At 40.9% G+C, this 26,572-nt stretch overlaps 2 protein-coding genes across 5 annotated transcripts in view; one reads left to right on the top strand and one right to left on the bottom strand.

The window, feature by feature from the left end:
* MCPH1 (microcephalin 1) overlaps positions 1 to 26,572 on the top strand; it is a 270,845-nt gene that overhangs the window by 136,217 nt on the left and 108,056 nt on the right. The window lies entirely within an intron of this gene.
* Positions 1 to 26,572, bottom strand: part of ANGPT2 (angiopoietin 2) — a 58,360-nt gene that overhangs the window by 4,550 nt on the left and 27,238 nt on the right. Inside the window, exons 2-8 of one of the 2 annotated variants that reach the window (XM_060652810.3) lie at positions 23,522 to 23,677; positions 18,982 to 19,103; positions 13,977 to 14,206; positions 11,407 to 11,537; positions 5,096 to 5,197; positions 4,365 to 4,531; positions 139 to 269 (exon numbers count right to left, since the gene is read on the bottom strand). In XM_060652810.3, coding sequence (XP_060508793.1) covers positions 139 to 269; positions 4,365 to 4,531; positions 5,096 to 5,197; positions 11,407 to 11,537; positions 13,977 to 14,206; positions 18,982 to 19,103; positions 23,522 to 23,677 — 1,039 coding nt within the window. The remainder of the gene's footprint in view (positions 1 to 138; positions 270 to 4,364; positions 4,532 to 5,095; positions 5,198 to 11,406; positions 11,538 to 13,976; positions 14,207 to 18,981; positions 19,104 to 23,521; positions 23,678 to 26,572) is intronic. The other variant, XM_060652811.3, reaches the window with a different exon arrangement.

Here is a 26,572-nt window from a genome sequence, read left to right as displayed (position 1 = left end):
TACATCTAGCAAGTTAAGTCTGTTTATGAAATGTGGCCATTGTCACCAATCACAGGTTGAAGTCCAAATAGCCAGCCTCTCACTCTTATGAAATTCTTCCTTGCCAAAACAAATAGGAAGAGAGAAAAGCCATCCCACCTCCTGTGAGCATTTGTGAACATTTGCAAATACATTTGTCGTTGTCTGCATCCTTTGTGCTAAAATCATTTCCTGGTTGGCTGATGCTGCTTATTTTGCCGGCTGTCCCTGTAAGTCCTTGAAGGTGAATCCTGCAGGCATGCAAAGGAAAAAAAAAAAAAAGAAAAGAACATAATTGGCTTGGGCTGTTGATTTACCGTAGTGGAAAATTTTTTATAATGAAGAATTCCATTCTGCAGAAATGCGTTCTGTACTGGTTAGTGTGCAAATGCATACTCTGGACAAAATATTTTTGTACTGGTATAAACAGGAACCAACTTATCATCAAATCCTTAGGCAGTGAGGAATGTTTTCATGAAACCTTCAGCTCATATCACTTGCACAAGCATCAACAGGGGCTTCAGGGCCCTTTCATTTATTTTCCTGCTGCTTTCAGATAAACAGAAGAGGGGGAAATACAACGTGAAAGGGTCCTCTTTCCAAGTCTCCAGGCATCATCCATACAGAAATGAGAGCCCCGAGATGAACAGACAACTTCAAGCGTCGTTATTTTCAGTGGGGTGGTGGGGGTGGGAAGGGCAGTGGGCAAGGAAGGATCACTGAATCTGGAGTAGAAATCTACAGCGCTGTGTAGAAAATACATCCTTATGGCTGCTTCGCCTCATTTCCATATAATATTGTAATAAACCTGCTAGATACTGAGAAAGGAATAAGCATAATATTAAGTCAGACACTAGAAAGTAGCCCATCCTTGTAGAAGATTGCCCAAACCAGGCTTGCATCAGTGATCTGTGTGCCAAGGAGGAGACAGGAGGGAAAGACAAAGTATGTGAACGCTGCGTCAAGAAAGCCCATTGGCAGGTGGGCACAGTACAGCTCAGGGCAGGGTTTCACGTGCTGTTGTGTGGCTGTGCGGAATGTGACGTTCCTGTACTGGTACGTGGAGTAGGGCTGTGGGGGAGCCTGGGGTATGGAGTCTTCCTGACCGGGGATGCTACAAAACAAAACCCCTTCAATGTCTTGAGGGAGAACCGCATTTTAAGTCTCCAAAATGATGCTCATCTTTTGCTAACCACTACCTTGAAAGGAATGTAATTTCCAAGAATTCATGTTGGAACAGAGGGTAGAAAAGGAAGGGAAGGCTCACCAGGGACTGTCTCTAACCAGCCTATGCCAGGCACTTTCACGGGTTTGTGCATGGAATGCATGCACCAGCCCCGAGAGGCAGGCATTTCCCCTGTTTTTACATACATAATTGTTGGAGCACCTGGGTGGTTCAGTAGGTTAAGCAACTGACTTCCGTTCAGGTTGTAGTCTCACGGTTTGTGAGGTGAGCCCCTCACCTCGGGCTCTCAGCTGTCAGCACGGAGCTGCTTTGGATCCTCTCTCTCCCTGGTCCTCCCCCGCTCACTCTCTCTCCCTCCCCAAATAAATCAACATTAAAAAAATTTACATATAAAATTGTTGAGGCTCAGAGATAGGAGCATGGTGGAGCTAGAATCTGCACTGGACGCATCAGAATCCTCTGTTATGCTTCGGCCCTGATAGAACCTTACCAGGGATGTTAGTTTATTGAGGAATAGTTCTGAAAAGACGGGGGTATGGAGCACGCTAAACAGAGTTCCATAAAATGTTGGTTCTAAGTCACTTCTGTGTTAATGACTTAGATTTAAAATGGTTTTTCACATTGCATCCCTAGAACCCCCCACCTCCCAAGGCATTGGCTGAATTTCTGAATTTCAGTGCTATCCTCGTGTTTCAAAAATGACTCTGCCCCCTAACGCAGCCTCTGATTACCTGCTGCGAAGCGTTCATGTATGTCGTACTCATTTGTGGGTTTCTGAAACACTTTAATTTCTTTGCAGGCCCTTCTCATTAATCATAGATAGGGTTGAGATAAACCATTATGCTTGCCCTTACTCCTTTCCAGTCTCTTATCTCCTTTGAACAACATTGGTTCTTACGGGACTCATGAAATTTCCCCAAAGGTGAGCAGAATCCGTGAGAATACTGTTTTTTATTTGTCTTTGTGAGGAAGGTTGCTATCATATTAGATCCTTCTGTTGTATGGGCCCTTGCTTTATAGTTGCTTTCTTTTAAATTTTGGTTATTAAGAATGACCACATTGTTAAAACTGCTTTAAATTGGTATCAGTTGATTTTATAGAACAGTGGAGTGGAAAAAACAAAGAAAACAAACAGTGCCAGCATTTGATAATGACATCTCACTGCATGGAGCTGCCAGAATGTTTGTGAAAAGTGACCAGTCTTTAACATTTAATATACAAATAGTTTTTAGCTTCACTAACAAAAAAATATTCTATTGATGCATTTTGCCTTTCCTTAGAACATTTATTTTTCGGTTTACCAACCTTTGGAGAACACTTCTTGAGGGGGAAAAAAAACAAAACACCTCTGTGGCTGTAGTACTGCCAAGTGAATTAAACTGAGCTTTAAGTGAACGTGTGCTCTTTTAAATGGCATATCCAAAAATTGATCGCATTTCTAAAGGAAATATCTGTTAAGAACCATCTCAGTTTAAAATATCTTTATAATGTCAGCATACAAGGGTAATGACCCATTTTGTAAAATCTCCTTATATAAACAGTCTAATCCTTAATTTTTTGTGGTTCTTTCTTTTTTTTTCTTTCTTTCTTTTTTTTTTTTTTTTTTTTTTTAATTCCTCTGTTGTAGATTCCTAACTGTTGCCAGTTGAGAAAATATTTAGCTTGGACGTAAAACAATGACCAACCACTCGTGTCTAAAAATTCATTGACATTTTGATCTCTTTGGAGTCGCCTTAGAGCTGCAGTGAGGCCCAAACACCTATCTTTTCATCCATCTGAGTCATTGCTCCTCCAGGAGAGCCCTGATCTGTCTCTAAGGAGACTTGCTGGGCCCTGTTTCACTGACTTTCTAAAAGTCATGTCAGTGCTAGCCGTACGTTAGCTGCGTTCAGAGTTTTCAGAATTTTGACCCCTGCTTATAAAGCTTCAGAATTTTGACCCATGCTTATAAAGCAGCACATACTGGACATTATGTGGTCCTCAGGTAGTTGTTCAGGCAAGCTGCTCAGCCTATTTTTATTTCTCTGCTGTTCACTGTGACCCTCCCCTGGGAAGCCAGCTCCAGGACTTTGAAATAGTGTTTATTTTCCAAGCTGTTCAGATCTCGGATTTTCTATTGGGCAGAGGGTCTGAGTTGGGTGTCAGTGAGATTCAGTTGGGACTGTAGACCACTGTTTTCTGTGGCGTTCCCATCGAACTTTATTTCTGACCTCAGTGTACGTATTTTCGTGACGTGTGCTTACGCCTTTCAGAGCCCTTCAGGGCTGTGTCGGTGACTGGACAGTTCTGCTGTGCCTCCTGAGGCCAATTCCCGCGGTGCCACCTGGCACGCGACCTCCCTATTCTCTGTCTGGCCTTGCACGTGCGTTTCTAGGTACCCCCTTCCCTGACGGCATACGCGCCTTCCTGGTACCTGCCCTAATAGCAGCTCTCCAGGCACTGGTCTCGGTGCCTTCGCTGTCCTCTGCTTCCACTCTCACGGCGTTTGAGAGCCAGAAACTACATTCTGAGTCAAGGATGCCCGTGCTTTTCTTGGAACATTCTAGATTAGTGCCGCCAAATGCGTGGGGCAAGGCAAATACTAAGGGAGTGCTGTGAATCAACTGTTGTTTCTCTAGCAGAGAATAAAGGAGTTTGCATGACTAAGCCTCCCACCTCATTCTGCCACTTTTTAAACTTGGTAACTCATCCTGACTTGGGGATGGAACGTTACAATCGAGGGCGTTCAAGCTGCAGAAAGATAGATTGAACTGTTAAAACCTTTTCAGAAGAAAACAACATAGTTCTAGGTGTACATGTGTCATGATCTTGGCATGGCATTTTATGATACAGACGCAACATCCACATAGTCTACAAATATTTCTTGAACAATGCCTGTCAGCTGCCAGGCAGGGTTCATCTACTTCTTGAGGATACACAGCAAATACAACAAAACAAAAGGCTGTCCTCGTGAAGCGTCCCTCATATTGTTAAAACCTAAGTTGGAATTTTAAAACTAGAGATATTACGGAAAGACAGCATAGAACTCTAAGAAATGAGAGGTTTTTCCATTAAGGTATCCTCTGAGTACTTCAGATCTTGCTTAATGCAGTCGGGCTCTCCCTTCCTGGGATAGTCGCACAGCAAATCCATTAATGTCTTTCAGTTACATATAACTCACCTGTAATTGAATTCTTCACTTGAGAGAGAGAAACGTTCATACAGTGAGTACGCTTCATTCCCTTCCCAGTCTTTAAGGTGTATTTTAAGCACGTAGGGCTGTTGATTGGTCACTTGGAAAACAAACTCATTTCCCAGCCAGTGTTCACCGGAAGGGTTCCCAAATCCCTGCAATCCAAGTTGTAAAATTCAGTCACCTCATTTATTTTTAATTCATGTATTTGAAATCAGTAGCCTATCAGTGTAACCTGGGGTGACTGTCAGATACTCAGCAGAAATTCTTTCCTGTATTCTGAAAATTTGGCGGTCTTCCAGATAAGAAAGTAGATTTTTAAAAGGTCTGCTTTAAGAAACCAAGCTGCTACTGGAAGGAAATTAGTATTAGAGTAATTAGAACTACTTGGGGAATCACCAGGAGACACATGAGCATAAACCGCTCAGGTTATGGACGTGCAGTTTTGTAAAACAGTTGGGTTACCGAAAAACACCGAGCCTGCCATTAAAAATAAGCCTCTCACTTGCATGCCTTTGTTTTGATCTCTAGTTTATACTACACTGACAGGATCATTCGTTACTGGGGAGACTGAAGCATCAGCTAAAGGGAACCCTTTGATAACAAAAATTGTCAACGGTCATCGGTTAGTTTTGGATTTGTGGTGAAGGTTCTGCAGATCTTGAAAATCAGTTTTCACAAAGAAAATTGTGTTCAGACGGGTTGAAGAGTATTCATACCACTTTATATTCGTTCCAAGTCCTCTGGAAGTCAACACTGCCATCTTCCCGCCGCTGAATGATGGTCCACCCACCTCCAGCTGTCTCCATGTCGCAGTATGCCTGCCAATGGGAAGTGCACAGTCATTGTGTGGGAAACATCAGTGAGTCAGGTCTTCATTGGAACTCACGGAAACAGGACAGATGGAGATACCTATCATGTGACTTGTGCCATGGGGTCAATCTTTGTGGCCTTCCAAGAAGCAGATCATTCTGAATACATTAAATGTTTATTTAGTTTTAAGAGAGAAAGAGAGAGAGCGCACAAATGGGGAAGGGGCAGAGAGAGAGGGAGACCGAGGATCCGAAGTGGTGTCAGCACAGAGCCTGACGAAGAGCTCGAACCCACACACCGTGAGCTCATGACTTGAGCTGCAGTCGGACACTCAACCGACTGAGCCACCCAGGCGCCCTGGTTTTAAATACAGTAAAACCTTGGCTTACGAGCATAATTTGTTCCAGAAACATGCTTGTAATGCACAGCACTTGTATATCAAAGCGAATTTCAAGAACCATTGGCTCAGTTGTGATCATGTGATGTTTGGTGTCACATACTTTTTTGTTTGTTTGTTTGCATTTTTTAAATGTTCATTTTTGACAGAGAGAGACAGAGCACAAATGGCACGGGGTGGTTGTGGGGGGTGGGGGAAGTAGAAAGACAGGGAGACACAGAATCTGAAGTGGGCTCCAGGCTCCAGCTCTCAGTACAGAGGCCCACACAGGGCTCAGACTTCCGAACCATGAGATCATGAATTGAGTCGAAGTTGGAAGCTTAACCAACCGAGCCACCCAGGCACCCCTCACGTACTACTCGTATTGCAAGACACTGCTCCCTTATCAAGTTAAAATTTACTAGAAATGCTTGCTCCTCTTGTGGATCACTCCCAGAACAAGTTACTTGCAATCCAAGGCTTTATTGTATGTTAAAAACCAGGAATTGAAAATGTTGATGGCAGGTAAACAGTAGTAGAACAAGATTTCAGTGCTGATGACAGTATGACTTTCCTCTGTTCTAGGCTAAAGACCCACCCCCAACAGCTGACCCAAAGATCGCTGTTTCTTAGAGATTTATTGTGAATGGGACATCTTGGCATTTTGGCCCCAAACCTCATCTCCAAACTATAGAAATCTACTAACTGGTGTTTGCAACCCCAGGAAGTTTTATGGTAGTTGCCAGTCCCTATCAGCTTTGCAGAGAGTTGTGTAGAAGGGGTGTTTTTGCACTGTAGGCTTTCTGAGACCCCTGTTATATTACGTTGTGGGGCTAGAAGGCTTCTTCCACATGGGATAATAGTCTGTTCCCCCCTCAGTATGAGAGATCTGAGGCTCTGTGCACCCAGCCTGGTGTATGGGACCTGAGAATCCGTTGGGAGCTCTGACCCACAGATCAGGACTTCAAGCCTCTTTGTACTTTGCTCACTGCCCGTGGTATTTCACTTCCTAGCTATTTTTATTTTTGCTTTTAAACTGGCTTGGTGGGTTTAAACTTTGCTCAGAACACAGAATTCCTTCTTGGGCTAGGACCATGCATGCTCAGTTTCCACTCAGCTGGAGTTTTATTATGAAATTGAAAACCCCTGAAAATAAGATTACATAAATAGTTTTAAATAATGAGATTATAGTAGAACGAAAAATTTTCCCAGAAGGTTATGATAAATTTTCCTACAGCATACAAGGTAGTAAATATGAAAGTTAATGTTCAAAGCCAATGAGAAATAGTCTTCCCCTGTTGTTTTCCTTTGTGTTTTGGGGAAATGGTAGAGATAATTTTGGCAGAGTAGGTCTAAATGTAAACTATTCTGCATTTGTGAGTTAAAATTGTAAAGAATGGGGGATGAAGGAGAACCAAGAACACGCGTAGACCCCTCATTTTAAGCAGCTTGCCTGACGCCTCATTGCTAACGATATAGACAGCTGACCTGGGGAACCAGCTCCCTGTTCTCCAGCAGACTTCTCTCTGTGTCTACAAGGGCCCGTTGGCCCATATAGCTTTCCCTGATGATCCTATGTTTGGAAACATATGCTCCAGTAAAGAAAACTACATTTATTAAGAATAAAATGATTTTCCCATTTTTAATTAACCAGATAGATAAAACTGACCTGCTTAAGGTAACCCCTTATTGTCTCCCTGTATTGGTGTATTATTATTGTTAATTATCTTGTGATCATTGCTCAGTACCACTCTGTTCCAAGTACCACACTTGGTACTTGGCATAGGTTATCAGCAACCCTGAAGCAACTTTGCTGTGATGCTGTAATGCTGCCCTTTTGAAAGGAGAAAACAATGGATAAAGTGAGATTAACTTGACCGGAAGTGCAAGATATAGGACTTGAATAAGGTCTCTCAGATTCTTCATTCTGTACTGCTTTTTCTACCATACCATGCAGCCCAAAACAGAGTAACTTGACCCTTTTGTTAAGAGACCAGAAGTCCCTCAACACAGCTCCAAGCTGATCTCAGTTCATGAATAATGCTGCCTCTTGTTTGCCCGTAGTCCACCCAGTGGTCCATACTGCTTAGTTCTCTCAGTGTCTTCTAAAAAAATTAGTATAGTAAACTAGCTTAATATTGGTTTGAGGAGTCATATGTGTACAGAGAAGTCACTTCCTCTGTATCCTAAATAGCATGCCAGTGGGTGGAAAGACCGGATATGGATTGGGGCAAGCCTATCCTTACTCCAAGAATGTTTGATTCTTTGCTGTCAAAATCACCATTATGAAGTCAATGATACTTAAAATCAGAGAAGTTCAGTTTTGTATGAAAATCAGAGTCCAGATTGGCTGAGAGTCACTGCCCGTGTGGAAATGGGTGGGGCCGTACTAATCTCTAACTCCACCACGGACAGTGATGAGATGATGAGAACATTTCCTCAATGTTTTCTTGTCCCACTTAAAAAGAAAAAACAACAGAGCTGAAGTGTCATGGTGAACTGAGTTGTGAAACTTTCAGGGGAAGATGACGTTCAAAGAGAGTTGTCCACATAGCCAGAGAGCACGGAGTGAAAAGGACGAGGTAGATTATCTCAGGATCAGGAAAGCAGAAGTCTTCGGACAATGCCCAAGACCTTACCACTCCAGCTACAACAAACCTGAGGGCGGTTAATACTTTTGGTTAGCACACGACTACATGGTTCAGGGACCTGACATCTTGCTTCAAAGCCTTTCAACAAATAATGCTTGATTTAAATGCCATGCTTCGGCTCTGAGGCCATGGTGAATGACTGATAAAGCCGCAAACCCACAGATAAGCACTAGGGGACAGGTACCCTGTGAAATTTAGGGAAGGCAGTTATTAGGTCTCTGACCAGCAAGAGCATATTCAAATCCCTCTGGTGCAGTTTTTATTGTTTGCAGAAACCTAATGGATTTTTCAAAAATAAAGTTGAAATACTTGGGCCCTTTTGGAAAAGGTCAGCCCAGAGATCTGCTGAACGTTCTTTTCCTGAACTAGAAGAAACAGGGCAAAAATGACTACCCTGTCATGCAGAGAAATTATCTCAGCATCTTTGGGGGCAGTCCGAATGGTAAACAGTTCCTATTTATCGAACTGATGGTTAAGTACCAAGCCCTGTCCTAAGTGTCGGATCTCCATCCTCATCTCGGAACAGCTCTAGAAGACTGGGGTTACTTCATGATGTTACAGATTGGGAAACTGAGACCTCACCCAGGGTAAACGACTTGTTCAGAGGCGCAAATTGGCAGAGCCAGAATTTAAACTCCAGTCTCTCAGACCCTCTCTCCCTGGATCAGGTTGTGAATTACGGAGGCTTAAGTCTGAAAGGGAATCTACAAGTAACTTAATCCGGAGCATTTATTTTACAGATGTGAAAATTGAGGTTTTGTAAGATTATTGTTCCCTGCTGTGTAAATGAGTTGTTTTTACTGCAAATGTTTAAAAGAAGTATAAATCCTAATGTTTCCAACCATGACCTGAGGCTCATGTCACATACTCCCGCCCCCCACCCCACAGTACTATATATCTTCATCTTGCCATAGAACCCTCCAGTTAGGACGTGGGGTTGATTGAGCGCCCTGGGGCCGGAACATGGTGCTGAGTCAGGAAAACCTTTTCAGAGCAGTAGGTTGGGGCTGTGTAGTGGGCGATTGCCCTCTGGATTTGCAAAGCGTCCGCCTTGCACTGATATCCTCGTTCCCCCTCCCATTGCCACTCCTGTCCCCATTTGCTCTAGGCCAAGAAGAGACCAACATCTGGTGACAGACAGTAGTTCCCAAAAACTTATGAAAACCACATTGCAAAGGGGATTGAGAGCCATAGCACAGAATCTGTTCGTTACTTTCTCATCTGCAACAGACCATTTATGTTTTGTTTTTCTCCTCGCTAATGCGCTGCTTCTAGGGCACTGGGGACATTAACTGATTTCCAAGGTTGATTTAAAGCAGCACGAATGAATTGGAAAGATTTTCTTTGGAAAGTATTATCTTGAATAGCACAATATTTATCTTTTAAATTCATAATCAAAGTATATATTACTGCTTCAAGTTCTCTCTTTAAACCCTTAATGCTTAAATTTTGAAATTGTTTTTCATTTGCATTTTAAATACTGAGGATAATACTGAGTTCAAAGAGGTAACACTTCCAGGAGCCTCTAAAATTTCCATTGTGATACAGTATCGATGGCCTTCTCTAGAAGTGTTTACATTGGTTCGTTCATAAGGGCGCCTGGGTTGCTCAGTCGGTTGGGCGACCAACTTTGCTCAGGTCATAATCTCACAGATGGTGATTTTGAGCTCCGTGTCAGGCTCTGTGCTGACAGCTTAGAGCCTGGAGCCTGCTTCAGATTCTGTCTCTCTCTCTCTCTGCCCCTTCCCCGCTCGTGGTCTGTCCCCCTGCCTCTCTCTCAAAAATAAACATTAAAAGATTGTAAAAAAAAAAAAAAAAAAGAAGTGTTTACATTGGTTCCACATCTAGCCGTTCGAATTAGATGCAAGCATATTTATAATCATTTAATATATACAGCTGTCTAATCATTATAAAAGACTTCACACCGAATCTCATGTAATATTGTTTTAACTTATCAAACCTCTGGGAGAAGCCACATTGAAATGTTCCTTGGGAATGTGATTTTTTTTTTTCCTTACCTGAAGCTAGGTGTCTTCCAAAGCAACTTCAGGAATCATGCTCCCTGAGTAATCCAGAAGGACTAAGAATAATTGAATCCAACTATATCCTAACTTCTCCTGCTGAAAGGTTCTGGCTGTTGGTTCACTTTCTACAAAGTAATTGAGCTTATGCCTTGAAATAAAGTCCAAATACTTGAGAAGAAACTGAGCCTCTCTCTTTGGTGGTATGTTTTAAGTCTTCCAGCCTACATTAGATGGGGTAAGGATAGCCCACCCACGTGGATAGCAATCCACGTGGTGTGGACTACAGACTCCTGGGTGTCCCTGAGACCCTTACAGTGAGTCCGCCAGGCTGGAACCGTTTCTGTAATGACACTAAGATGTTTTCGGCCTCTGACAGCGTAACGGTGTTTGTACTGATGGCACAGAATCATTTGGGGTGGGGGGCGGGGTGGGATCTGCTAGCACCCTGGGATGAATCGAGGGAATAGCCCACACTGTATTTGTGTCACTATATTCTTGAGTCACACACTCACAGTTGGGAAGAAAATAAGGCAGTTTCACTTCAGGATGTCTTTGACAAAGCAGCAATGACTATTCATTTTATTTAAGCCTCTACTACCAAATATAGGTCTTCCTATATGCTCTATGCTGGAGTGTGAGATGTCTATAAATCCCTTCTGCAAACCAAGGTACCGTGGTTGTGTCAAAGCAAAGCTCTTGTGGTGGTTTTAGTTGTGACCTACGCGAGCCTTTTTTTTCTTTCTTTGATGGAATACCATTGCTACTTGAAATAGCCAGTGAAAGACAAACTATTTGCTTATGTAAACTCTAGTATTTAGAAGACATTTTCTTTAAAATGAGTGAAACCAGTCTGACGCTTTAAGGAAAACAACTCACGGTGCAATGATTAAGTTAAACGCGACGAGAATAGGAGAGAGAGGTCTGTCTCCTACATTATGAGATAGAAATGTTTGCATCACTGATGTGTACGGTCAGCATCTGTGCACAGTGACTGCACTTGGAGCCCTCGGCAAGTACCTGTTGTGAGGTAGACGCTCTGCGTTTGTGGCTTGGCTGTGCGTGAAGCGGGGAAGGGTCTGGGCGTGTGAACTGTGTTATGTACTTCCTCGGCCTCCAGGAAGCCTGTTTCCGGCCAGGTAGTTGAAAACAGGACACTGTCACCATACCTTTATCTCCTCTGTGGAGTTTGGGAACACCAGCGTATAGATGCCGTTCGCCGTCCTCCCTGACTTGAATGCTTCTGCACAGTCTCTGAAAACGACTGCTTCTTCCTTAGCACTGAAGGAGTTCTTCGCTGCTTTAAAAAAAAAAAAAAAAAATAGGAAAGCATTTAAAGGGAGTTCATGAAAAGATAAAAGTTTATTATTTTGAGATGCACTCAGTGGTAAGTTTTATTACGTTTGAATTCTTATAATAAGCAAAAGGGACACACCAGCTCTTCTCCTTTCCAAACAAAATTACTCCAGTAAGCCATACTTCTTTTTTTATTAATCAACTACATGTAATGCAACTATTTTGCACTTAAATGTAATAAACAGTTACTTTAAAAAAAAAACCTTCCATCTTGACTAGAATCACATAAAGTTACTGCAAAAGAGTAAAAAATGAACGTACCTAAAAACAGTGGTACCTCTCCAGTGGCTGCGTGGCATATCCCATACAGAGGCCACGTCTTGATATATTTCTTTAGACTGTTGGGTAAAGACATTAAGTATTCTTTGGATTTTTAGACCCTGACCCACAGTAGTTTGTGTTCAAGACTACCATTAATGTATCTATGTTTTTGAAATTCTTAACTCTAAAACAAAAAGTCCTAGTATTACAAAAGTCCCTCAGATTTTTACTCTGCTCTCAACATTTAGATTTCCCAACGCTTTCTGCCATTAGAAAAAAGGTGTGTGTGTGTGTGTGTGTGTGTGTGTGTGTGTGTGTGTGTGTGTGTTCGATCATTCTTGCAGGTATTTATAGTAATTCTAGAGACCTACCAAAGCACAGGTGTCTGGACTAGATGTACGGGTGGGCATTACAGGTAGACAGTCTCTGCCGTCACATCAGCTAGAGACACGTGGGGAAAGGAAAGCCATTTCTGCTACTCTGTCTCTCTTGTGCTCCTGATCTCTGCCAGGATTTGAGCTGCATGGTTTTCTCTACTTTGGCTCATCAGAGCTAACACCTCAAGTTATCTTGCTCCCACCAGATATCAGATGATTGTCTTTTCCTTTTCTATGAAGCTGAAACTCTGAGTTTTCCCAGTTATAACAGACTGAAACTCTAGCTGGAAGGCGCCTACTGCGAACTGGCCTTCCAGTGTCAATCCTGCCATTTAGCATCAAGATAGCGCTGTTTCTGTTTGTTTCCTTGTGTAAGCAGAAACCTCGTTTAAGTGTTTCTATTAAGATTGGGATAACTGCATGGCTCGAGGATGATGAGAGAACACATTTCTTATGAAACTGAAGAATATCTTCACAGGATGTAAAATGCATCCGTGCCAAGAGAACACAAGTTTAAAGGACATTAGGAAATAAATAAGCCACAGTAAGAACTAGACCCGATATGTTTACGAAAAAGACTTAAAATGAAAATACCGCACAGATTATGTATCACATTTCGGATTAATGACTGAAGCTGCCTCCCTTTTCTCCTCTAATATCCAAGAGAGATTGGAAGGTTAAAACAGTAATAAAGTAGGCAAAACGTAACTAAGGATGGACTGAGAGAAGGGAACTGACATATCTTGAGTGCCAATTTTATGCCAGTCAATGCAAGCATTAGCTCAATCTTCACAACAGTCCTCTGGGTTTAGACTCGCTTTTTCCACATAATAAATAAAGTCCACTGTGGATTAGTAATTTATCCAGCCTCATAGCACCAGATAATGATGGAACTATAACTCAGAGTAGGCTCTTTGAGCCCAGGAATCGTGTTTGGGGTGTTTTGCCTCATAATAATTAATTAGTATAAATATGTATTCCCTCTCTCCTCTTCTTCCTTATTTTTATTCTATTTTATTTTTCCTTCCTGAACAGCATTTTTAAAAATTTTAATCCAGTACAGTTAACATACAGTGTTATAATAGTTTCAGGTGTGCATCATAGTGATTCCACAATTCAGGGAACAGCCTGCCTGACTCAGTGCTCATCATGATAAGCGTGTTCTTTGATTTCCATCGCCTGCTTCCACCATCCCCTCACTCACCTCCCTTCTGGTAACAGTAGTTTGTTCTTATAGTTAAGAGTCTGTATTTTGGTTCTGTCTCTCTCTCTCTTTTTTTTCCCTTTGTTCATTTGTTTTGTTTCTTAAATTCCATGTATGAGTGAGATCATATGGTATTTGTCTTTCTCTGACTGACTTACTTCCTTAGCATAATGCCCTCTAGTTCTACCCATGTTGTTGCAAATGGCAAGATTTCATTCTTTTTTCATGGCTGAATAATATTCCATTACATACATATATTTTCCCCATAATTTGCCTATTGTAGATAATGCTGGAATAAACAGAGGGGTGCATGTATCTTTTCGGATTAGTGGTTTCATATTCTTTGGGTAAATACCCAGAAGTGGAATTACTTCCTCCTTCTTTTTTAATTGGTTCTGTATTAAGACCCTGTAAAGCTTTTATAGGAAACATGTAAGAGAAATAGTCCTTTTCTGACAGATGAGAATTTTTAAGGATTTTGAATTTCACTTAACCAATGCAATTAAAACAGAAGAAAAGATGATAGGTAAATTTGACTTACAGTTTGATGATATCATAGTCAATAAATTATGAACTGTCTCCATCAGATCATGTTGCTGCTTTTGGAGAACTGAGCTATTCACCGTGGCGGTCACTAATTGTTTTTCTAGTTCTTCAATGATGGAATTTTGCTTGGATACTAATACTTGGAGCTGATCTTTCTCTTCTTTTATCGACTGTAGTTGAACAATATGCTTGTCTTCCATGTCTAGTACTTTCTTTTCCAGGAAACTTGTAGAGGGAAATAATTGTTAGTTTAGTGAAAGGTTTTCTGATTGCTTTATATACATCAACTCAGTTTTGTACTTTTTTTTTTTTTTTTTTTTTTTGTAATGCTTATTTACTTTCAAGAGACAGAAACAGCAGAAGTGAGGGAGGGGCAGAGAGAGAGAGGGAGACAGAGAATCCGAAGCAGGCTCCAGGCTCTGGGCTGTCATCACAGAGCCCAACGTGAGGCTCAAGCTCATGAACCATGAGATCACGACCTAAGCCAAAGTCGGATGCTTAACTGATTGAACAACTGAGGTGCCTCTCAGTTTTGTAATTCTTAAACAATCTTTAATATTTATTGAATTCCTGCTTCTCCAAGGCCCTCTGTTAAGATGTTAAAGGAGTTGCTGCAGCCCTGAAGAAGCTCTCAAACTTGCCGAGAACTCTAGATAAGCAGATGGGACATAGATATGAGGATAAAATACCCTAACCAAAATGTAAGGTCCGTAATTAGAAGTTATCACATGGAGTGCATTTGAAGACCATGGTTTTGCTGAAGGGAATTGTGGACAATGAGAAGGCAGCCTTGGTGTTGGGAGCACATGGGGGCGAGTGGAAAGCCCAGGCTGAGAACCTCACTTCTGCATGTGACCACCTGTGTCACCTGCGTCAGGCTGTTCCCTGTCTGCATCTCAGGTGAATGTCTATCTAAATGAACATCCACCTGTTGATATAAATTTCTATGTAAAATGAAAGCAGTAGATTAGATAAAGATCTCTGAGGTCCTTCCTAGTTCAAATAATCTGTAAGTCTACGATGCCTTTTTGAGGGCAGTAACATTTTCTGAATCTTTAACTCTGTGAGCAACATTACTCAGCCAAGAAACTGACTACCCACTAAAGGTCGTACCTATAAGCAGTAACGATCAGTATAAATAATTATTATTAGAAATTCAGTTGTAAGTCTTAAATTTATCCCAGCCAAGTCCTTGTAAATTGGTATACGACAGTAAGTGTTGTTCACTATTCCAAGTCAGAAAGTAAGCAGCTACTGTAATACCCTGATTTGCACTTTATTTATATTTCATCAGTTTTCTCCTCTTTTAAAACTATTACATCTCATTATTTTTCCTGCTATCAGCTTATTCTTTTAATTGTGTATCATTTTGTTAATTTAAAAACTAAGATGACTTACTCTAAGCAGAAGTTAACCTAAAAATAAACGCACAAGGTGTACCCAGGTGGCTCAGTCGGTGAAGCATCTAACCCTTGATTTCAGCTCAGTCATGATCTCATGGCTCGTGGGATGGAGCCCCGTGTCAGGCTTTGTGCTGACAGCTCAGAGCCTGCTTGGGATCCTCTCTCTCTCTCTCTCTCTCTCTCTCTCTCACTCTCACTCTGCCCTTCCCCCACTCGTGCTCTCTGTCTCTAAAATTAAATAAATATAAAAAAATAATAAATACATAAAGTTTTTCTGTTTTCTGCCTGAAATCATTTCTAGTACTATCATTATAGGCAGTATGCTTTCAAAGCACTCCTGTGATGCTTGACCTAGACAATTAACATAAAATAAGTGAGGCATTTTTAAATTACTAATCTACACTGCCTTCAAAATGACATTGCTTGAAATTTCTTATCCAGCTGTATTCTGTTGTCTTTAATACTTTGTGACGAGGCATAAGAGAAAGATGGGATAGTCCTATGCTCCAGAGTGTGAATGAGAGTGTGAACACTCCTAGATGCATATTTTTTTTAAATTAGCCTGTAATGAAAAATTATTTTTTTTTAATTTTTTTAAAAATTAGCCTGTATTGAAGAGTTTAGCAGGTCACCCCAGACCACACTGGCTCTGAGAGCAGGACCATGTAGGCACGGAAGCACAGATCATGGCATTTAAAGCTATAAGGAGTGTCAGATCATATCCTCCAGCAACACTTTGCAAAATGCAGATTGGGACCTGTTACTGGCCTGTGAGATCCATTTAATGAGTCACAATCAGCACTTTTTAAATGAGAGCGAATTAATTACATAGGATAAAATAGATGAGAATCGAGTGCAAGTTCATAGCAACAACTCTCCACGCTGCAACAGATACCGAGGCCCAGAGTGCTAAGTGGTGGAAGGAAGGAGATGGGGCGGTATGGGGAATCCATACGGTGGGTAACACTCTGTAGTGTGGTGTTTGGTTTTCTGATACAGGGAAATCAATGTGATCATCACCATAAAAATTGGACTTAAGTACAGCTTATCTTCCTATTAACATAACTCACAGGCAGGTGAGGAGTGTGAGGAAATACCCTGTGTGGGCAGAAATACCAAGGCTGAATCCTGTTTCTTTTATGGGTTTTTATTGGCTCTCTTTAGAAGGGGGCAGCATCCATGGCAGCACTTTTCAATAACAATAATTACCATAACGATAATCACAATTTAATCGAGCTGGTACAACTAGGGCCTAAATGAATCATTTATTTTTAAAAGAAAAAAAAAAAAAAAGGAATGATTAGGTGAAAAACACATAGTAATTTTCACCTTCAGCTGGTGAACCTAAAAATGGTATAGTGGCAATTTTCAGAATATCATCGACCCTGATCAGTACTCTGACTTCATCTGAAACTATTCCATGAAGAAAACAGTTGCACTTTTGGAGACACATTGAAAGTAATTTAAAGAAATGGTTTGGCACATGTGCAGAACATTCACATATATTTGTAACGATGTTCTTGCGAGCGAAATCCTAGGCAAGTCAAAATGCAAGGCACCAGAAAACACAGCATGCCAAACTCACCGAAAGATGAAAAATCATCTGCACAGTTTCCTTATTTTTATTTATTTACCATCATCAACAGAAGCCTTATTATCGTCATTTCATATTTGTGTCAAAAGAGGCTGTGATTTCTGCAGCCCCTGCAAAGATTATTCTTCCTGCAGGTACAGAGTTGTTACGTATGGTGTTTATGACAAGTCTGCTGATAAAAAAGCTATCCCTTTCACGATCTATACTGTGGGAGGCCATTCGGAAACAATCTGTGTACAACTCCTGCGTGAGTGAGAGATTTGCAGCCCAGGCTGTGGTGCACTGCTCTTGTAAGTGATACACAGTCTTAGCGTGTCGGGTATGTTTGACACGGCGGTTTTACGGAGGAAATGTGATGTTTAAACTTAATGTCATATAAAACTAAACTCCCAGTATTGGAAAAGTGTACTGCTGGTCCATGTAGATTCAACTGGAGGAAAACATGAAAGATTTAAGTAAAAAAATAAAAAAGTTGGAGGATCACATAGGCAAGAATAATCAGAAGGTACAGCGAGCCTCAGGATGGTTGGGATCACTATTTTATACGTTGTGAAGCTTTGACATACAGAGACATTTCCCCAAATCATGATGAGCAAAGGATGTAGGGAAAGTTGTTGATTGTATTTCAAAGCAATTCCAGCTGACTGTGCGTAACGAAGTTTACTTGTAGTAAGTGAAAACATGAAGCAGTGTGTCTGAACTCAGGAAGAAGATTTATACTCCTCAAGGCAAAAGGCAGTACGATTTGGCAAATATTTACAAAGATGATACTCGGGAAACATAACTGACATGCTTAACTGATAATTTTCGTGTTTTAGCATACTAAATTAGAAACATAAGGAGGGGACAGTGTGCAATACCAGGGTGCATTCAATAAACTAATCAAAACCTAGGTATCTCCCAGCCCATATTGTTTTGGCAAGCAACAAAAGTAATCACTCAGCTCCTGTATCTTCCTGTCACTGCAACTTCATTAAATAAAAGAGAACATTATTAAATAAGACCATTTTAAGAGATTGTTGTATCTCAACGTTTGGTCTCAAACTTTTATTTTTTTACTTTGCAGAAGAAAAAACACTGAAACACTAAAGAAAAATATTTGAATTAAAAAACTATATTTGCAAAAGAATAAAAAAAAATCTATTTGCATTTCAAAATTCTAAATCAATAGTGGGCTAAACTTGTTACCCAAAGAAGAGAAAGAATTATTTCAGCTGAGTTCTTGATTAACAGGAAAGAATGATCATAAGACAATAAGTTTATCATCATTTTTGTGTAAGAAAAAATTATTTACTTGAAATTACTTAGTTCTGAAATACAGTATATTGTTGTCTGACCATTCTCCATGTCATATGCACATCCTGGTTAGAAACAAGTTGGTAGACAAAATTATCTTCGTGTACTCCCGTCTGCAATAAGCCTTTGAAAACAATCCCCACTGATCACCCAAAGTTTGTTTTTGTATTGGCTTTCTTGGGATTTTTCTAGATCTTATTTAAATATTAACATAATATTTATTAATGACTTCCATTTTTACTTTATCATATGTTTTAAGAGTAACTTTTGCACCAGGAAATGTGCCTTGTTTACAGTGTAAGTGTAGTTTTCCACCTGTGGGTCATTTTGCATTGGAAGTGATGACGTTCCCAGAGGCAAAGGTAAAAAGCCTGGGCCAGTGTTACTTTTATTCCAAGACACTGGCAGCATTTTGTCACAGATTAACTTGGGCGGTATTGAGGCAGAGCTTGGAGAATCACTGGAGGAGAATCTTTAAGGGCCCAGAGAATGAAAAACATTGAAGACTGGATTAGAAGGCACACTTCCACTTTTTCCCAAACCCTCTCCCTGCCTTTCCCTCACGAGGTGTCCAGTCCCAACCCTATGCATTAAGAAATCTGGCATTTTGGAAGCCATTCTTAGAAATGATAGTCATGTGAAATAGGCTTTCAGATCTACAAGGTATGCAGTTCTGGTTTATAAATTTTTTTGTGTGTTTTTATTACCTGTTCTTATCTTGCAATTTGTTTATTTCACTGGTCTGGTCCAAAATCTGTTTTTCCAATTTGCTGGTGGAAAGGGAATGTTCCAGAAGCTGAAGTTCAAGTCTTGTTGTCTGATTTAATACCTAAATGTAACAAAATAAAATTCCTATTTGTCATTTTTAAAGTTACATATAACTTCCTTTTAATTAAGTCAGCTAAATTATAGGAAAACATAACTAAAGCGTTTTTTATTTACCCAAGTATCTTATTTTGGCATATTCTTCATGTTCAGAAAAACCTTGAAGTCCTGGATTGCCTCAGACTGTGGTTGTTTTTTTTTTTTTTTTTTTTTTTTTTTTTTCTGTTTTTTTTTTTTTTTCAACCGTGTCTTTTTTTAGAAAGTGTTTAATAGTTCTGGACAGTAGTATTTGTGTCAAATAATATAATGCTGTTCCTGTTGTCATGTTTTAGCATTTCTTTTCACACAGTGAGCCAAGTAGGAGTATACAATGGTCATATTTAGTACATCAGAAGTTGTTGATAAATGAAAAAGGTTTTGCCTCTGCTCAAAACGAAATGCGGTTCTCTTACTTGTCAGTAGACGACATGGTTAGAAGTCACATGCTTCCATTCTATAAAAATGTAGCTCATTTTTATTTTTATTTTCTTTTCTTTTTTTAATATTTTTAAAATTTTTAATGTTTATTTCTGAGAGAGACACAGTGTTAGCAGGGGAGGGGCAGAGAGAGGGGGAGACACAGAATCCAAAGCAGGCTCCAGGCTCTGAGCTGTCAGTACAGAGCCCGATGCAGGGCTCAAACCCATGGACCGCAAGACCGTGACCTGAGCCAAAGTCGGATGCTCAACCGACTGAGCCACCCAGGCGCGCCAAATATAGCTCATTTTTAGCTCAGCATTTCCTACTTTGTATTCACTTGGTTAGCCTTTCATTTTTTTTTCTTTTCCACTTCTCTCCTTTCTTTTTTTAATTTTAAAAGTCATGTCAGCCAGTTGGGAAACAGTAATGCATCACTATGAAGTTCAGTTTTGCTCTCTGGGCCCTGTCATATGCACTGTCACTGTTCCTGTCGTGTTCCAGCAACTTTAAGGATGACTTCTTTGGCGTTCGGCTACCTTCTAGCAGGAGGAGTCTGTTACTCACATCCTCTGGGTTGTGGTTATTCAGGATGTGACATCACGTGTAAGTGTAAGGCAGAATTGTTGCCCAGGAATAAGGGTCCTTGAGAGAACCATTGTTTGTTCAGGGTCTGTGTCATTCATAAAAGGCCTGGCCTGGCCCCACTGAGCAGCTTTAGGGACAGTCCTGTCCTTGGTCAAAGCTGGATGAGTTCATACCATGAGCTCATTCTTGTTGAATGAATGATGGCATTAGCTAGCAGAAAGGTTGGGTTTTAATATTAACACCTGGAATATAGATTTGGCCTACATCTTCTTTGGGCCCAAATATTCTATGTCAGTTATTTCTAAAAGGAACTGGAAACTTGGGTCTTTTATTTAATTACTAAGGGCTAGGAAATGAGCACAATGGGCCAGAGATAGGGAGGAGGGCATATAGGTCCTGACCGACCAAGGATCAACTGCGATGTTTTTCCATCACTTTTCCAAAGGCCTCCAGAGCAGGTGACTGTCTATCCAGGTCAGGTGGTTGTCTCTGGTCTGTAAGACCTCCGATCTCTACCTGTCCCTCATTGTCCAGTTCAATAGCCTCTGAGTCTGACAGGCTAGAAGAATCTTCTAGTCAGAAAATTTTAGGTTTGGATTTAAACCCGTTTCACACAGTAATTGCTCAACAAATGCCTTAAATAGATTTGGTGCATAAATTGGTCCCTTTTCTAGGTTCAGACATTTTAATGTGTTTAGTTGGACATTATAGGCTGATTTCTTTATAGTCATCTTCTGATTTTCCCGTTACCATAGATCATGTGATACCTAGTTTCACAATTGATGTTTTAAAAATCATGTGATCCAACCAAAGCTTAATAAAAGCTAGAAAAACTGACTTACACAGGATGTAGCAAAGGTTTAAATCATTGCTTTTTTGAGGCACCTGGGTGGCTCAGTCATTTAAGCATCCGACTTCGGCTCAGGTCATAATCTCACAGTTCATGAGTTTGAGCCCCGTGTTGGGCTCTGTGCCGACAGCTCAGAGCCTGGAGCCTGCTTCGGATTCTGTGTCTCCCTCTCTCTCTGCCCCTCCCCCACTCATACTCTGTCTTTCTCTGTCAAAAATAAATAAAAACGTTAAAAAAAAGAAAAAGAAATAAATAAATCGTTGCTCTATGTTTTACACTTTATTACCATTATCAGAAAATATGAGAAATGTTTACTCAACAGACATTTTTTGAATGAGCTTGATTTCCCGCTAGCTTTGCTATCAAATGGTGAGCGGTGTGACTTAGGCATTACTAATTTATTTTAATAATTAACTACAGATATGTTGACACACTTACATTAAAATTTTTACCTTTTCATTTTTCACTTGTATCACCTCTTGGGATTACAGTTTTCATACCTTGTGAATTCATCATGTGATACAGTTCTATTTTTCCTACACTGTTGTAACATTGTGGAAAGATTTGGTAAAGAAGTAACTTCTTAGTCTAGCCTCAGATAAAAGTGTTTTATTCTCCTACTGCTTCCTACTGTTTACCCTGCTTTATCCAACACTTCTTATGGAGACAAGGAAAGAATACCTGTACTCTTCTAGATATGATCTTATTACAGTTGGGAGGCTTGTAGTTTCTCTTACCTCGTGTCCCCTTCTGGCTCATGTCTGGCATTTCTTTCAGCTGAAGTAGCATATGGAAATAATAATACATCATAGAAAGTATTTGCTATTAAATCTACTTTTTTTTTTTTTTGAGCATTACTTAAAACTGAGAGTAGGAAGGTACTAACTTCTTAAGCTTATAAAGAGACCAGAAAGCAGATGTACCAATGTTGAGACTTGAACTAGGAGCATCTCAGCAAATTCTGCCAACAGCACTTTTTTCCCACCTGGACTATTCTTTTTTTGCTTTTTAATTTTTTTTTTTTTAATTTATTCATTTTTGAGAGACAGAGCAGAGCACAAGCCGGGGAGGAGCGGAAAGAGAGGGAGACACAGAATCTGACACAGGCTCCAGGCTCTGAGCTGTCAGCACAGAGCCTGACCTGGGGCTCGAACCCACAAACCGCGAATTCATGACCTGAGCCAAAGTCGGATGCTCAACAGACAGAGCCCCCCAGGCGCTCCTCCCACCTGGACTATCCTTACTCAGTCACAGGTTGTATGTCATTTGGCCGGACTCTGGATGAATTGTGTTTTAATGTTCTCATGTTCACTGTTTTGCTCTTGTTCTTTTCTTATGTTCATGTTTTTCTCTCCTGCTGCGATTAATCAGCAGCTCATAAAACCTGAAAGCTAAAAGGGAACTTAGAAGCCAGTCATTGGACCCAGCCCTCACTTGATAGTTCGAACTGCCAAGGCCCACAAGAGCCGAGTCCCATGTGCGGATTCACTCCCCAGGTGATGGTGAAACCAGACCCATTAGAGAACTCAAGACTTCCTGCTGATGGCCGAGCCCCCTGTGCCAGAACTGCTGCTTGCTTCTGTCTATAACCTCATACCACAGATTTTAGAAACTCATACCACAAACTGCTTCCATAGTTCTTTGAGATTTGATTTTATCTTGAAAGTTAGATTTAAGAACAAAGTCACTTGGGGCACCTGGGTGGCTCAGTCAGTTAAGTGTCGCACTCTTGATTTCGGTTCAGGTCATGATCTCACGGTTGGGTGCGTGAGTTTGAGCCCCATGTCTGGCTCCACTTTGATAGTGTGGAGCCTGCTTTAGGTTCTCTCTCTCCTTCTCTCTCTGCCTGCCTCTCTCTCTCTCTCTCTCTCTGTCAAGGTAAACTAAATGTTAAAAAATAAAAGAACAAAGTTTCTTGTACTCATTTTTTTAGGTTTATTTATTTTGAGAGATTGAGAGTTTGTGTGTTGGGGGGGAGGGGACGGGACAGAGAGGGAGAGGGAGAGAGAGAATCCCAAGCAGGCTCCACACTGTCAGCACAGAGCCCAGCATGGGGCTCCATCCCTCAACCATGAGATCATGACCCAAACCAAAGTCAAGAGTCGGATGCTCAACTGACTGAGCCACCCAGGTGCCCCAGTGCTTTTCATTTCTTAAATGAAAATCTGAGGACTTATGTAGAGTCCAGAGGATGCCAGCAAGGCATAGCTGAGGGCTTATCTAGAGTCCAGAAGATGCCAGCAAGGCAGAGGAGCATTTCTCATAGAGTGTCAAGTGTGCATCATGTGAAATGATTTGAATGCCCTTCGTAGAAAAAAAATGTAATTTAACCTCAGTATTAAAAATGAAAACATATTTTAAATTCTTGTCCAGCCACAAATTGTTAATTTCTTATCAACTCCTCTTTTTTCCTGCTGCACTCGAGCTTTCTTCCCTCGCCCAGTATCCAGCTAAGTAGCCACACGGTGCAATTTCTCGCTAGCAGTTACTAGCCCAGACCATTACGGGTTTTCTGTTTCATTACTTACTTGTGCTTCAACATCCGTTAACTTCCGTGTTTGCTCTGCTGTTTGATTCAGTAAGTTTGTGCCTATTTCTATCATCACGGCCGTCTGGTTCTGTACTGCGTTCTGTTGTATCTCTACCATTTCTTTCTTCATGTTGTCCTGGATGTAATTCTCAAGCTAGAAAAGCACATGGGTGACAAAGACAGTCATCAGCCAAATCATCAGAAATCTTATTCCTAAGTATTTTCCCTTTCTTTTAAAAAATCTGTTGCAAGACCTGTGCCTTGCTGTGATCTTGCTGTTTTTTGTTTGTTCGTTTGTTTTTTATCCCTAGCGGAACAACACAGGTGGTAGTGTGTTGACTTAAAATCTGGCAGCTTAGTGACATCATGTGTGGGAGACAGGCCGCTCGTCGTTTTTGGTTACCTGCATCAGTCTACACTGCGGCCGGCAAGGGAGGCAGTGTGGCCCCAGCTCAGAGGCGGGCAGACAGCGGTGCTGTCCAGCAGGGTCTCTCCAGGCTGCAGCTCTATCCGTGTTAGGCAGGAAATGAAAATTTGGTAAGAAGCATCACTGTTTCTCCCCCATTCTAGACGTGTGGTTTCTTGAAAAAGAGACTTTAGAAGTCAGCCTTACACAGAGTATGAGGAAAGGCTCTCCTTTGGATTCCCCACCACCCCCCGTAACAGAATCACCCCTCACCTCCACATTCTGCCGCCCTACCCCCCCCCCACTTCCCTGTTAACCTTGTTCGTCTCCCATTAGACCTATTACGCTTTTCCCAACGTGCGTGCAGTCTTCCCAAGTTCATCATTTCGTATACCAGGCAAACTCTCAATCCTACAACTACTTCCTTTATCTACTCACACGGCCCGGCGTGGGGGCACGCCAGCTCAGTATAATATTAGCTTCAGCACAAAAGGGTGAAGAAGCTGATTCACTGCCTAGGCACAGATACCTGTATCTTCGGCAGTAAAATTATATAATGAAATATAAACGCAGGACACCCAGGCGTATTGGAAAAAGCACGTGGACACCTGCTCTCCGATTTTCCCTTGACTCTAGGGATGTTGCTTAGCTTTGGGGGCACCCGGTAAACTCCGATATAAAATAGCGTTTCTGATTGGTCAGAGGAGGGTTTGAAGGATTAACGAAGCTATGCTTTTACAGTCCTTTTGTGCACGCATAACTTCAGGTGCTTAAAATGTAATTTTCTTTCCTTTTTGTGTTTCATGGTGGGCCAACGACAGAGCTACAGGTCTATTCATTGACCCAAACTACAAATTCATGATAGCAGAAACCCCTATTTTTATTTCTTTTTCTCCTAGTTATAACTCAGAATTTTTTTAATTAAATGGAAAGATGAGGATAAAAATGCTCATAAACACCTTTCTTTAAAACTCGTAATTCTCTGAGCAGAAACCATTCGTAAAGTCTGTCATCAAACAGCCTTTCTCCTAAAATGTTAACCACAAAGTAACTCTCTGCTTCTGCATGTAAGAGTGAGAAAGCAGAATGGGAGGGGTGGAGCTTTTCCCTTAGAGTTCAAGAGCTTCTTTGTTGGTACAACTTATTTTTTTTTTTTTTGTTTTAACTTATTAAACTTTTTTTTGAGAGAGAGTGGGGGTGAGGCAGAGAGAAGGGGAGAGCGAGAGTCCCAAGCAGACTCCACACCCTGCACAGAGCCCAGTGTGGGACTCGACCTCATAACTGTGAGGTCACTACCTGAGCCAAAATCAAGAGTCTGATGCTTAACCGACTCAACCACCCAGGTGGTCCTGTTCTGTCTTGACCGGTATTATGAGTTCTAGGATTAGTGTTAGAATTTTATATTTTCTGCCTCTGTTGCTTGCTTGCCGTTGACTCTGTCCCTACTCCTGTGCCCTTCCCACCTCCCTCCATGCTGATTATCTTGAGGGTCACTGGTTGCTCCCTGGTTCTCCCCTGGTCTCTAGCAGATGGAGTAGCCTGAAAGCTGACAATGACTACACAGCTCTGACCATCTGTAAAATCTTGTCATTGAAGCCTTTGCTTCTCCACATGAATCACAATAGATGAGAGCGCCATAAAAAATGGAATCATGTGCTATTGCTTGGCGGCCCAAGAAATATCTCTAGTATAGACTTAAGAAAATCTGAAGATCGAAACCCTTGTCAACCCTTCCTTAACTAGCGAATGATAACTGGCTCAGGCTTTTTAGTGACCATGTCCTTTCTTAATTTATTCTTCTTCCCTTCCCTCGCCTTTTTAAAATTGTAACTTTTATGATTTAAATAGATAATTTATGAGGACTCGTAGAAGTTTATTATTTCTCCTTTCCTTCCCCCCCACCCCTTCTCTCTCTCTCTCTTGTTCACACACACTCTCTCATACACAGAGACACTCTTTCTCTCTCTCTCATCACCATGGGAGTTTTGGAATTTTTGAGGTTAAAGTTAAAGCCATATAAGTCATCGAGAGGAGTTGTCTTAGTTACTCTTAACACCCAGCAAAGATAATATTTAGAGAGACTTATTCCGGGAAGTTTGGGCTTATTAAAGATAGATTCAAGCTGGAGTTTGGTTGAAGTCCATACTGCAAACTCATAATTTATAAACTAGTATAAATAAAGGTCTTAATCTTCTTATTGATTTGAGTACTTAAGAACTTAAATAAAAATGATTCTGCCCCTTGTCGCTCTAAATCATACAACTAGGGGAAAAGAATAGGTCCTTGAGTGCCCCCCACCCCGTGTTAGAACTACTGAGTCACATGTGGTTACAGCCATCAAGAGACATGAGAAGCTTGTTTATAATTTGACATTTTAGAGTCTAGTTCCCATTTAAAATTAGACTCAGGAACTAAAATAAAAGATCCCAATTTTTAAAAGTAAAAAAAAATAAATAACTTTATTGCCATAACTTTTTTCTAAGGTTGAAAACAATAGAATACAAGATGTCTTTTTAAGTCACTATTTTTCAGCTTTTCCGGACTACAAAGTATCTGGGTATGGTGGGTGTGTGGCTGTGATTAATCTTCCATTGAAGCAAATTACAGATTCACTTATGCATGAGCTGTGTGGGTGTGTATAGA

Source organism: Panthera onca, chromosome B1 (assembly GCF_046562875.1).
Source record: "Panthera onca isolate mPanOnc1 chromosome B1, mPanOnc1 haplotype 2, whole genome shotgun sequence".
Classification (NCBI taxonomy): Eukaryota; Metazoa; Chordata; class Mammalia; order Carnivora; family Felidae; genus Panthera; species Panthera onca.
Note: the sequence above shows the minus strand (reverse complement) of the source record. Positions and strands in the feature narration are given on the sequence as shown.